Source organism: Leptodactylus fuscus, chromosome 1, assembly GCF_031893055.1.
Source record: "Leptodactylus fuscus isolate aLepFus1 chromosome 1, aLepFus1.hap2, whole genome shotgun sequence".
Classification (NCBI taxonomy): domain Eukaryota; kingdom Metazoa; phylum Chordata; class Amphibia; order Anura; family Leptodactylidae; genus Leptodactylus; species Leptodactylus fuscus.
In genome coordinates this window covers 198,280,176-198,294,100 of record NC_134265.1, presented here as the reverse complement: position 1 = coordinate 198,294,100, position 13,925 = coordinate 198,280,176, and the positions used below count along the sequence as shown (strand labels likewise).

The window sequence follows — 13,925 nt, the reverse complement described above, 5'->3', positions numbered from 1 at the left end:
GAGACTGATGACCCGTCTCATCAAGAAAGAGCAGGCAAAGACGTTTATTAACTCTATCCGCAGCCCTTCGGGCGAGAATCTCACCTCAACTGATGACATTGCTTCAGCGTTTGTATCCTTTTACACAGATCTATACAACCTTCATGATACTTCTGAGGCGGCGGCTGATAGGCTTCCAAATATTAGACGCTTTCTTGATAACATGACTTTGCCTTCTCTTCAGAAAGACTCTGAGCAACTTTTGCTAAGCCCAATCTCTCTGCAGGAAGTGGAGGACACTTTGCGCAGCATCCCTGTCGGCAAAAGCCCTGGTCCAGATGGACTGCCTCTACACTATTATAAAAAACTTTCGAAGTCTCTGTTACCGCAATTGTCTCTCCTGTGCAACTCGCTGTTATCAGGAACTCCACTCCCCAGTCAATCGTTAGAGGCGCATATTGCAATCATCCCGAAAGAGGGTAGGGATCACACCCACTGCAGCAACTACCGCCCTATTTCGCTCCTTAATTTAGATGTCAAGATCTGGGCAAAAATCCTGGCCAGACGCCTGCAACCGTTTGTACCCCAGCTAGTGCACGAAGACCAATCCGGTTTTGTGTTGGGCAGAGAAGAGAAACACAATACGGCGAAATTGCTCCCATTGATACATGTGGCTCACAGACGCAAAATTCCTCTGGTCTTCCTCGGCGTCGACGCTGAGAAGGCCTTCGACAGAGTGGCATGGGATTTCATGAAAGAGGTCTTACATCGTTTCGCACTACCAGATAAGTTTATCCAAGCGATTTTGTCATTGTATGCACAACCTATGGCTAAACTGAAAGTAAATGGGGTGTTATCAAACAGTTTCAACATCTCCAATGGCACCCGGCAGGGTTGCCCCCTGTCCCCGTCCCTTTTTGTTCTGGTCCTGGAGCCACTGTTACAGGCGGTCAGGCAAGATGCTGCAATCCAAGGAGTTCAATTTAATGGGATGTCCTTACAGTCTACAGCTTACGCGGACGATGTCCTGTTTATACTCTCGAATCCCGCAGAAGGTTTGCCAGCCTTGATGGACATTTTGACATTGTACGGAGAGTTATCGGGCTATAAAGCGAACTTTTCAAAATCTGAGGTGCTGAATATAACTCTACCCACTGCAACAGTGTCTTCTCTGCAGAGTGCAACTCCTTTTCAGTGGTCCAGTACAAAACTCAAATACCTAGGTGTACAATTGACATCCCATCTTGATGACTTATATCAGGCGAATTTTCCCCCTCTACTTGCCGATCTAAAACGCTCGTTGAAGGAATATGACAGCCTTCCTCTTTCCTGGTTTGGCAGAAAAAACCTCCTGAAGACTTACCTGATTCCTAAGATCATCTACCGCATGGCGATGCTGCCCATTGCCTTACCTGCTGCCTTCTTCGCCTCCCTCAGAAGCCTGTTTTCCCGTTTTGTTTGGAGACATAAAGTTCCGAGGATCTCCTGGCTACAACTGACCAAACGGAAGAGTCAGGGTGGAATAGGTCTTCCAGACATTCAGAAATATCATACTGCCATCCGCCTGACCTGGTGGTCAGATTTAGCTTTTCCCCTCACCTCACGGTTGCCTGCAATGCTATTACAGGAAGGCATAGATGCTCCTCTTGATGCTGTACTATGGTTCCCGCGCACACATCGCACCACGTCGATCACCTCTTGCCCACTGCTCTTCAGCCCCACGAGAGCCTGGCTGGACCTTATCGATGACCTTCTCCCACAGCCCTCTCCGATACTTCCACTGTCGCTGATCCCCCACCTAGCAGGCATGCACCCTGCAGCATTTAAGGACTTATGGGTTAGAGACATCACCACCCCCAACGGGCTACTGTCTACAGATGAAGTATGTTCCCTCGCTCCCGAGACGTCATTCACCTTTTTGCATAAACAGAACTTGTCCACAACCTTCCGTAACCTGCAGCAACGCTACACAACACGATCCCACCTGACTGAGCTTGAGAAACTGCTTATCTCAAAAACCTCCATGCTTCGAAAGATCTCTCACTATCAGTCCCACTTTGTGGATCCACACCGGCCATACCGGCCGAATTACGTGTCTGCTTGGGAAGCCGAGCTACAGATCTCCCTGTCTGATGATGAAGTTGAAACTGTCTTGTCTCGCTCTCATGGCTTTTCTCCATGTATCAGGCTTCAAGAGAATAATTATAAGATTGTCTCTCGATGGTACAGGACTCCCGCATGGCTGTACGCCAAGAAACTACACACCACAGACCGATGCTGGAGATGCTTATCGGAGGCTGGCACTCACCTACACATTTGGTGGTCATGTCCGGTGATACAGGAGTTCTGGGCGAAAGTGGAGGAGGTGATCCGAGCCGTTAGTTACCCGTATTTCCAACTCACCCCTGAAACCGTGATTCTGTCCCTGCCGTCTGGCGATTATACCCCTGGGAAGGACAGACTGGTCACTCACCTGATATCCGCAGCAAAATCGCTTATTCCACAGTACTGGTTGAATTCATCTGCTCCTCCAATCTCCCAATGGATTGACAAAGTCAATCAGATAGCCCGTTTTGATGAACTTATGTGTTGGTCTTCCAGGACTCATGACCGTTACGTGAAGACCTGGACCCCCTGGCTCTTGCACCAGCACTAGACTGCCTGCTGCTCGTACAACACTCCCCCCCCCCCTTTTCTCTTCTTCTTTCTCCACTCTCTCCTTTTCTCTTTTCTTTTCTCTTTTCTCCCTACCGCTTGTTCGGAGCTAGATTTAGTACATCCTCTTGAGCTGATAATGCTACGTATGTCAATTCTTTGATCTTGCTATGTGGCACAAGTATGTTTGTAAAATTTTTGTATCGGCATTTTGCTACTATTTGATTTGTCTTATTGCTCCTTTATTACTTGCTTGTATGTTCTTTTACAAATGTTGAAAAACCCAATAAAACGTTTGAATTGAAAAAAAAAATAAATAAATCTCTCCTAAGTACATAGGAGTGTCCATGATGACGACAGCACCACCCTTGTCGGCTGACTTGATAGTGATGCCGCCATCTTGGACCAATTCCTGCAAAGCAACAATTTCCTCCCTTTTTAAATTAAGGTGAACAATATCAGCAGTGACAAGAGGATCTCAAAGCAAGAATATCTCTTTTGACCGAGTCAATATAAGTGTCAATAGCCGGCTCATTCAGAGCAGGGCTAAAGGGACTCCTATTGAAAAGGTCAAAATTTTTTAATCTTAGGGTGAATTCACACTGAGTAAACGCTAGCTTATTCTGAACGTAAAACACGTTCAGAATAAGCGGCGTCTAAAGCAGCTCCATTCATTTCTATGGGAGCGGGGATACGAGCGCTCCCCATAGAAATGAATGGGCTGCTTCTTTCACTCCGTGCAGTCCCATTGAAGTGAATGGGGAGTGCCGGCGTATACGGCAAGCTCTGCTCATGCCGGAGCGTACACGCCGGCACTCCCCATTCACTACAATGGGACTGCACGGAGTGAAAGAAGCAGTCCATTCATTTCTATGGGGAGCGCTCGTATCCCCGCTCCCATAGAAATGAATGGAGCTGCTTTAGACGCCGCTTATTCTGAACGTGTTTTACGTTCAGAATAAGCTAGCGTTTACTCAGTGTGAATGCACCCTTTAACAATCAGAGTTTACTTCCACAGCAGCATGTGTTTGATCAACTTGAGTTTTAAACCAATACTTCAATTTAATTGACCTAAAAAATCGAAAAAGATCAATCTCAATTTGAAACCAATCAGGTTTAGAGCTAGGACAAAATGCCAAACCCTTAGACCAAAAAGATAATTGTACAGGTGTCAAAACCTTGCTAGATATATTTACCACCAATGTCTCATCTATCGATTCAGTGGTGTCTTTTTGTGACTGCCCATCCTGGTTAACACAGTCCTGTTTCTCAGACCCTTGTCTCTTGGCCCACTTTCAATGTTTGCGGCCTCCTCTCCTTCTGTGTCTCCCAGGCCCTGTTCCAAAGTCACCTGGCCTAAAAAAGAGGGTGATGCAACAGTAGAATCATGTTCCTTAGAAGTAGATTTTTTTAGTTGAGCGTTTTCTTTTCCGTATACTCTCACGGGTAGGCTTTGCTCCATTTGATGCATTGAGCTTCTGCCAATTATAGACTCTCCCCAAACAATAAACCTCACAATCCCGATGCCATTTGTTCCTTTTCACTTCCTCAAGACCATTTCTGAAAATTTTCATACGGTTAGTCATGGAATCCAAAAAGGAATTAACCTCCTCAGTTGACATATTTTCCCTTATTTTCAATTCAATTTCTTGTAAACGTGTCTGTATTAATATCACTCCTTTCTGTAAAAATTCCATATTTAGTAATAATTAGAGATGAGCGAGTACTGTTCGGATCAGCCGATCCGAACAGCACGCACGCATTGAAATGAATGGACGTAGCCGGCACGCGGGTGGTTAAGCGGCCGGCCGGCGTCAAAGCGGAAGTACCAGGTGCTTCCATTCATTTCAATGCGTGCGTGCTGTTCGGATCGGCTGATCCGAACATTACTCGCTCATCTCTAGTAATAATAAGTCCAAAGAATATTTGTTTGATAAAATTTTGTGCAAATTTTGTGCAAAAATCAGAGTCTTGTGCAAATAAATTTGGCCGTATACCAGAGCGCATGCCTCTGGGAATTTTCTTAGCCTTAAAATACTCTGCCATAGTTATTAAGTGAAGCTGAAAAGTGACCAACCTTTTTGATTCAAACTCATATCTTCGTTTAAGATCCGAAGCAGATGGTGTATTTAGAAAGGTGGGATCTCCCTGTAAGTCCTGCAGAATCCTGGCTCCATCCTCCTCAGTGTAAGAAAAAACCTGAAGCAAATCCACACAATCTGTCTCCATATTTGGAGAAAAAAACAAAACAGATCAAAATTTTGAAAAGGCTATGCAAAGCTCCAGAGCAGCCCAAATGTAGTAGAAAAAAATTAGATTTAGGATCATTGATTGTGTCCCCCCTCTCAGGAGAGGAGGTGATAGAGAAAAGATACTCAAAAGAAAAGAGATGGGGTGGATCTTCAAATTAAATACTTTAAAACCTTTTGGACTAAGTTCAAATCACCCCGCTTTCCCTAGATCAGATATAAAAGTAAATAAAGAAAATTAAACCTAAACATATTAGGTATCCCCACGCTCCAAAATGCCCAAACTATTAAAATATTTAGTGTCAAACAAAAAATATAGGGCAATTCTAGGTAGTATTATCAAAACCATCCACATTGGCCTACAGGCCAACTACCACATAAAAGACAACATTATTATAAAAAGTATAAATTTATTGAAAAATACATAAATAAATAATAATGATATAAATTCAGAGGTAATTGATGCAACCAGCAATGGATACAATGAAATACATACTAATAGGCTTCCATCAGGCAATATACTTTATAATTAGTCAATGCAATATTCAATGAAAAAGAATACCCCATGAAAATGGGTATCATTTACTGTATATGAATAAGTATATGAAAGAACTTTGAATCGCTAGCAATTCTTACTGAAAAACCAATGTGTTTACACTCAATATTGCAGACATAAAGAAAGGCATGTGAACTACTTTGAACATTACCTGTATGTATATCATGCATCGGTACACGCCCCGACGCACGTTTCACCACGGAAGTGGCTTCGTCAGGGGGAAATAGCTATCAAATATTTATCCCATACTGTGAATGGCGTAGCAGCAAAAAAAATCAAAATAGCATTTTTTACAACACTTTGCCGCCTATAAAAAAATTGAATAAAGAGTGATCAAACCATCAGATCTTTCCCCAAATCATATCAATAAAAACGTCATCTTGTCCCACATAAAAAGACACCCAAATCCATACATGTAAACATGAAAACGTTACAGGTGTCACAACATGATGACACAATTTTTTTTCAATTTTGCAAAGTTTTTTATTTTTTAAAATGTATCAAAACATTACAAATACTATGTAAATTTGGTATTGCCGTGTTCGTACTGATACGCAGAATACAGGTAATGGCTTGTTCACATCTGCACCCCGGTCTCCGTTTTGCAGGTTTCTGTTTCCTGCCCGAAACTGGACAGGAGACGGAAACCTGCAGTCAGATTTCAAACCAATTCATTTGAATGGGTTCGGAAAGTGTCCGGCCGTGAGCGCTGGTGAGTGTTTTGTGCTTTCCGTGGCGAAACCGTTTTTTTTTAAACCCTTTCCCGACATCCGCTGTACTAGTACGGTGCATGCTGGGTGTGTAACTATGGCGACCGCCCGGGAGTCAGGCGGCCGCCATAGCCGCCGGGTGTCAACTGCTTTACGCAGTAGACAACTGGCGCTAATGTCTCTGATCGGTCCCCGGACCGACCGGAGACATTAACTCTTCCGGCACCTCGGTCAAAGCTGACCGAGAAGCCATTTTCCTGGTGATCGTCGGCACCCGGAGTAAGCTCCGGGGCCAACGTCACGTTACCATGACAGCCGGGGAGCCTTGTGAAGGCTCCCCAGCTTGTCAATACATTACTTCTATTGCAGGCTATGCTACATAGCCTGAAATAGAAGTGCTGGTATTTTGCAATGCATTAGCATTGTAATGCATTGCATTAGTGATCAGACCCCTGCGGTTCAAGACCACTAGGGGATCTAATGAATGCAAAAAATTTTTTTTTTAAAAGTTAAAAAAATATATAATTTTTTTTAAAAAGTATTAAAAATGCAAATCACCCCCCTTTCCCTAGAACACATATAAAAGTAGTTAAAGGGGTATTCCCACGTCGCATACTCACCAGTCTTCGTTGCTGTAAATTCTTCTTTCTTCCGGCTTTGTTGCGTCATTGGTGGGCGGGGTAACATATGCAAAGCCAGCGGCGAGATGCCGCTGGCCCTGCGTGCACGCTCATAGAGCAGTCTAGCCTTCACAATGCGAATACAGACCCGGCATCCACCTCTCTCTATTACAGCGGATGCCGGGTCTGTATTCGCATTGTGAAGGCTAGACTGTCTATGAGCGCGTACGCAGGGCCAGCGGCATCTCGCCGCTGGCTGTACATATGTGACCCGGCATCCGCTGTAACAGAGAGGCGGATGCCGGAGAGTGTAGACGCCGGCACAGATGCCTGCAACATCGCTATGCTCCTGCCCTGCATGAAGCCAGCAGCGGCAGAAGCGATGCTGTTATTCCGCTCCTCCGCCCCCCCCCCTCCTGCTGCTGCTGGCTTCATGCAGGGCAGGAGTATAGCGATGTTGCAGGCATCTGTGCTGGCGTCTAACCGTCCCTGGCATCCGCCTCTCTATTACAGCGGATGCCGGGTCTGTATTGACGGCCCCTTCCCCCCAAAGGGTAAACTGCCACCCCCCCTCCAGGCTCGCTCCCGTGCACTTAGCCCCTCCTCCCTCAGAGCAGGCAGATACATCACTTGACTTATGACCAGATAAGTCAAGGGATGTGTCAAAAAAAAAAAAGAATAAAGTAAGATAGTGGACAAACAAAGCAGTTTTGCTGAAGCAGTGTATTTAGGAAAAGTCTTACATTCACATTAACAAGCAGTATAGATAGGATCCTTGTGATGGGACAACCCCTTTAAATACTGTGAAACACATACATGTTAGGTATCTCCGTGTCCGAAATCGCCCGCTCTACAAATCTATAAAAATATTTTTCCTGTTCGGTAAACACCGTAGCGGGAAAAATAGTCAAAAGTGCCAAGCCACCGTTTTTTCATTGTTTTGATTCTGATAAAAATTTGAATAAAAAGTGATTAAAGCAATAGCATTTCCTGAAAACGGTAGAACTAAAAATTATACCCGGCCCTGCGAAAAAAGACACCCTATGCATCCCCGTACACAGACGTATACAAAAGTTACAGCTGTCAGAATTTGGCGACTGTTAAAAATTTTTTTTTAACAGTTTTGGATTTTTTTTAAGGGGTTAAAATGTAAATAAAACCATATAAATTTGGTATCCCCGGAATCATACCGAAACACAGAATACAGGGAACATGTCTTTTGGCTGCACAGTGAACGCCGTAAAACCGAAGCCCGTAAGAAAGTCGCAAAAATGCACTTTTTCTTCAAATTCAACCCATTCTGAATTTTTTTCCAGCTTCCCAGTACATTATACAGAATAATTAATGGTGGCATCATGAAGAAAAATTTGTCCCGCAAAGATTAAGACCTCATATGGCTCTGGGAGCAGAGAAATAAAAAAGTTATGGGGTTTAGAAGGAGGAGAGTCAAAAACAAAAAACGAAAATCAAAAAATGCCATCGGCGGGAAGGGGTTAACCGGACACAAAGTCGGACATGCAGGGACTTTGTGTCCGGTTAAAAAAAAATGGTTTTGCCGCGGAGAGCACAAAACGCTCAACGGTGCTCACAGCCGAACATGGTCTGTCAGGTTTCTGTCTTCTGTCGGCAGAAGACGGAAACCTGAGAACGGAGTCCGGGCGCTGGTGTGAACCCAGTGTAACATGCCGAACAGTGAATGCTGTAAAAATTACACCCATATGAAAATGGCGCAAATGCATTTTTTCTCCAATTGCACCTCATTCTGAATTTTTTTCCAGCTTCCCAGTACATTGCACAGCATATTAGCCCTGCTGTTCTGTTCGGGTCAATATGACCCGAAATGATTTTTGAGACCCTGAAGATTTTTTTTTAATGAGGATTTGAAACTAGTGGTTCCTTGACTTTTCCTCATTTGTGGAGTTCTACTTTTTTTTTTTTTTTTGATTTTTGTTTACTTTTTTCTACACGCTGATTGTTACACTTGTACTGTTCGGGTCAATATGACCCGATAGCATTTTATACTGTTCTACAGGTCTCTGATTATTTCTGACTGAAAAAATTAAGTTTTTTTATGTGTACTTCATCTCCAAATGGTGGTGGTTTCACTGGTTGTCTATCATTCAAAGGGTAAAAGTTTGTGGAATTGCAAAAACGGTCGCCACATATTTAGAGCTACAATGTGTCTTGAAAGGTTTCATGACATTTCGAGAGTACTGCGGTTTGATTCTAAAACAGATAGAATGGAAAGAAGAGCTAAATATAAACTAGCCCCTTTTAGAAATGTTTGGAATCAATGGGTAGAGATTCTACCAAAATTGTATAACAGTGGTGAAAATGTAACTGTTGATGAGCAACTGGTGGCATTCCGAGGTAGGTGCCCATTCAGACAATATATACCAAGTAAGCCAGCAAAATATGGCATCAAGATCTGGACACTTTGCGACAGAAAAAGTTCATATGCTCTAAATGTTCAAGTGTATACAGGAAAAGCCCCTGATGAAAGACCTAAAAAAAATCAGGGTATGTGTGTTGTTCTAGATTTGACTCATGGACTAAAAGGACAAAATGTCACGTGACAACTTTTTTACATCCTATCAACTAGGCCAGATGTTGAAGAAAAAACAACTTACCATGCTGGGTACTATGAGAAAAAACAAACCTGAACTACCGCAAGGTATCCTTAGCAAGAGAGAGGTGTACAGTTCAACTTTTTATTTTTCTGGAAATACAACTGTTGTTTCTTATATTCCAAAAAAAACCCAAACAGGTAATTCTCATGAGCACAATGCACCATGACAATGCCGTAAGTGATCGAGATGACAGAAAGCCTGACATTATTTTGGATTATAATGCCACAAAGGGAGCAGTTGATACTTTAGACCAAGCAATATCAACATATACATGCAAATGCAAAACCAATCGGTGGCCAATGATTTTATTTTATAACATACTGGAGGTTTCTGCATACAATGCATTTGTCTTATGGAGAGAAATCGACCCCGATTGGAACCGGAATAAGCTGCATAAAAGAAGATTATTTCTTGAGGAATTGGGAAAATCCCTGGTGAGGCCATATATTGAGAGCAGAAAAGTGACCCCCAGAAGTGATGGAGCAACAGCCATTGTAAAAAGTGTCCAGCATGCTCAAGAAAGAGACTCCACATCCACGGCCTCCACCAGCACAGCTACCAGCAAAGAAAGGAAGAGATGGAACTTCTGTCCATCTTCCTGTGACAATAAGACTAATCTGACATGTGCTGGATGTTCAAAATATCTGTGTAAAGGACATGGGTCTTATTATTGTGCTCAGTGTAAAAACGCATGAACATGTTCAGTTTTTTCTTTCTAAAATGGTTGAAGTTTTTATGATTTTTCATTTGTTGATTTATAAAATTTGTTTTCAAAAAGTTAAATTTCATGTTTTAGTAATAGTAATGTAAAGCTTCTTTATTATTTGTGTGCAGAATGTCAACAATCGAAGATAATTGCAAAAAGCTTGTGTAACCTTTTTATGGAAAAAAATAATTAAGTTTGAATTTAAATTTTTCTTTTGTTTATGATCAAACATGTTCACATACAGTATTTCAATGAAAAAAGTATTCAAATAAAACAATTAGAGTAGCTAAAAATCAAGAATTAATAGGTCGGGTCATATTGACCCGGGAACAGTACAAGTGTATAGCAAATGCGAACAGAACAGCAGGGTTAAATGATGCCATTACAAAAGTACAATTTGTCCTGCAAAAAATAAGCCAACATGTGACTCTGTGAATTGAAAAATTAAAAAGTTATGGCTCTGGAAATGTGAGGAGGGAAAAACGAAAATTTGAAACCGAAAAATGGCCTGGTCCTTAAGGGGTTAAACAGTGGGGGTAGTTGGAGGGGGATAATAAAATATGGCAGATGGAGCGAGACATTAAACTGGGGGCAACTAGAGGGGGACATTAAACTCGGGCAGCTAGAATGGGGCATTACACAGCAGGGGTAGCTGGAAAGAGACATTAAACTGGGGGCAACTAGAGACAGCCCCCCCCCCCCAGTTTAATGTCCCCCTCTTAATGTCCCACCCAGTTTAAGTGCCCATCTTCATCTGCCCCAAGTTTAATTACCCGTTTAATGTCCCTCCTTCATCTCTGCCCCCAGTTTCATGTGTCCCCTCCATCTCTGCCTCCAGTTTCATGTGCCCCCTCCATCTCTGCCCCTAGTTTCATGTGCCCCCTTCATCTGCCCCCAGTTTAATATCCATTTATTACAATCCCAGACAACTAGAACTACATGGCTACTACATCAGATTACTCGTGGCCACCTCTTCCATACTGTCTGTGAGGCCTTTAGGGTTGTATCTGTCACTATACCATACTCCTCCTACATGCTGCTGACCTTTCACTGACTCCCTTCATAAACTCGCACTTGCCGTGCAGCGCGGATTGGCCCTTCTTGCGCCTCGTCCATCGGTCGCAGCGTGTTCACGTAGCTGTGCGTCATCTCCAGAGCAGCGGAAAATGGCGGAGGCTTTGCCGGAGGCAGGACGGTACTTCTGTCATAGCTGCTCAGCCGAGATCAGTCCTCGTCTCCCGGTAAGAAGCTAACGGGGGGTGGGGGAATGACCCTGTGTGTAGAAGCGGCAGAATCCTACGACTGGCTCTCGTCAGGTCTGCTGGAGGGGCAGAATGAATCCACCTCCTAGTCCGGTGTCTTCACTAGGCTAAGGGGGCACGGAGCCCTGTATCTGTCCTCATAAGCGGGCTTGGTCTGCCTCCTTTCTAGTGAATGTAGACGGCCATTCTTCTCGTTCATTTGCTGTAAAATGGCATTTCCTCGTTGACAGCCCATTAGTCATTCACTGGTGGTTGGTCCTTGAGGACACAGCTATGGCTTGTTTGCCTTAGTCCTGCTGGTTCTTTGGAATAGATCCAGGCCCGAGGGCCATCTTCTGGTCTGTGGATGGTGACTGGCTCTGCTTACACTGACAGTCATTGCTAGGATGGATTGGCACTGCATGAGGCAGATGTGCATAGAGCCTAAGTCCCAGAAACCTACCAGAATTGGTAGAGGACAGTGTGATGCTGGGAGATGGGGACTCCTACTATCATGGACACCTACTACTGGGTGCCCCCTCCCAGCTTACTGTTCAGCCCAGTAAACACAGCAACACTCTGACCCAGTTTTACTGTTGAAACTTGGTTTTGTGGATAAGGGTTTGGGCTCTATCCAGATAACTGATATACAAGACGGTTGTAAAAAGGAAATTTTCCATGGCTGCTCTCACATGTCTATTGAGGCATCCATGAAAAAGGCAAACAACACTGGTAGCCTTGCAAGCGCACAGTGACAATCCCATGACATGGCATCTGGCTGCCAAATCTGGCTTCAGGACATACATGTTAGTCTAATATATTGTCAGATTCAGACAGCCAGTGTAATGCATTGTACTGCATAGGATTATGTAATTGATCACAATATTACAAGTTCAACAAAATAGTGGGGAAGACTTATGAAGTCTGGAGGTACCAAGCTTTCTCACACCATTGCTGGAGGAGGATTTTCCTCGCTTTTGACACCTCCACCTGGCCACACTAGCCGCCTGTTGGGTAAACTATGCCAAATCATAGCTGGCATAGAGTCCCAGCATCATTTATGCCAAATTTCTTGCATAAATGTTATGTAAATGGATTCCCTGCAGCACCACCAAAAATACATGATAAAATAAAGTAATCAAAGTGGGTAATGAAATTTCCCCAAGGTGGGACTATTAAAGGATTATCTTATCTTATCTTAATGTATCTAAATGTCAACAAAGAGACCTAGTTCACACGGAGCAAGAGGGGAGTATTTTGGTCCTGATTTTGACGCTGGAAGCCGCATAAGAATAGGAGCAAAATGCGATTGTCGCAGCTTCTGATGGTCGCAGCTTCCCACTCCAGAGTAGGGCTAAATAAATGAGCCTAGACCAGAGGGTGCTGCTGCAAAGCAGATACCGCGCCTGAAGAAAGGGCAGCTCACTGCTTTTTTCTGTTATGATGTGGATTCAGCGCCAAAATATGCCCCCTCTTGCCCCATGTGAACTAGCCCTAAAAAGCTTCCCACAATCAAAAAATAGCTGTTGCTCAATTCCATTGAAAAAAACAAAAGCAAAAATTAATGGGGTTGACCAGGATCTCAAGGTTGACTCCTTCTCGCTCTGCGCCATACTCTTTACGTCTTGCTGAGCAGCGCCATAATAGTAAGGCACGATAACGTTATGGGGTAGTGCCTGCTTCATTACTTTCAGGACTTGGCTGTAATACTCCCACTCTGGTAATTTAATCAGTAGTATTCAGGAGCAAGAACAAGGGGTTGGTATGGCAAAGAGAAGGCTGAGCAACAGCCTCCTGACTGACATGGGGAACCCATGTGCTGTGCAAAATAAAAGTAAAGAATAAAAAAAATATGGTTCAAAATAACCACCTGTTACATTAAAAAAAAAAAATGCCGCAAAAAACCCAAACCATGGTTATCTCCATCAGTATACCCTGTAAGCTAAACACACTAAAAAAAAAATTGGGGGGATCGCATATTTTGGCACCTCACTTTTCTCAAAAAATAGCAATAAATAATGATCAAAAATTCATACATCCCAAACATTGGTACAAATAAAAAGTATGACTTACCCCACAAATTAAAAGCCCTGACGTAACTGTCATCATTGCTGTAAAAACGTTAAAGATCTCTGGAAATGGACAATTTTCCTGGGATCACCATAATCTAAGTGCTGTTTTATTTGTAAAAGCTGTACCGTGAGAGGGGGTGTTGCTTTCTACCCAGCCATGATGCTGAGCGGTGAGGAACACCCCCCCCCCCCCCCCCCTCCAGTACTTGTCTATCAGGAGGGGAGGAGACATTCCTCATCGCTCTCACTGTACAGCGCTACAGACGCTACCGTCATACCCAGCTTGTGGCAATGTGAAAGTTCAACTCTTTAGTTGTTAAGCACTGTATAAGGATTTTGGAAATTCCCTAATCTTTTGCCTGGAAATATGACTCAGAAGTGAGAAGGCACCATCTGCATTTGAAGATTAATTTGGACATTTACTCCTGCATTTACTCCCCATTTTAGAAACAACAAAGAATTTCTTCAGGCCTAAAATGCTTTCCAAAAAAGGTACAAAAAGTTGTA

General features: G+C 43.4%; 1 protein-coding gene across 1 annotated transcript in view; it reads left to right on the top strand.

Annotated features, from left to right (window-relative positions):
• Positions 1–11,235: 11,235 nt before the first annotated feature.
• The window catches only part of RNF126 (ring finger protein 126), a 29,708-nt gene continuing 27,018 nt past the window's right edge, over positions 11,236–13,925 (top strand). Inside the window, exon 1 of the mRNA XM_075281704.1 lies at positions 11,236–11,346. Coding sequence (XP_075137805.1) covers positions 11,272–11,346 — 75 coding nt within the window. The 5' untranslated portion in view covers positions 11,236–11,271. The remainder of the gene's footprint in view (positions 11,347–13,925) is intronic.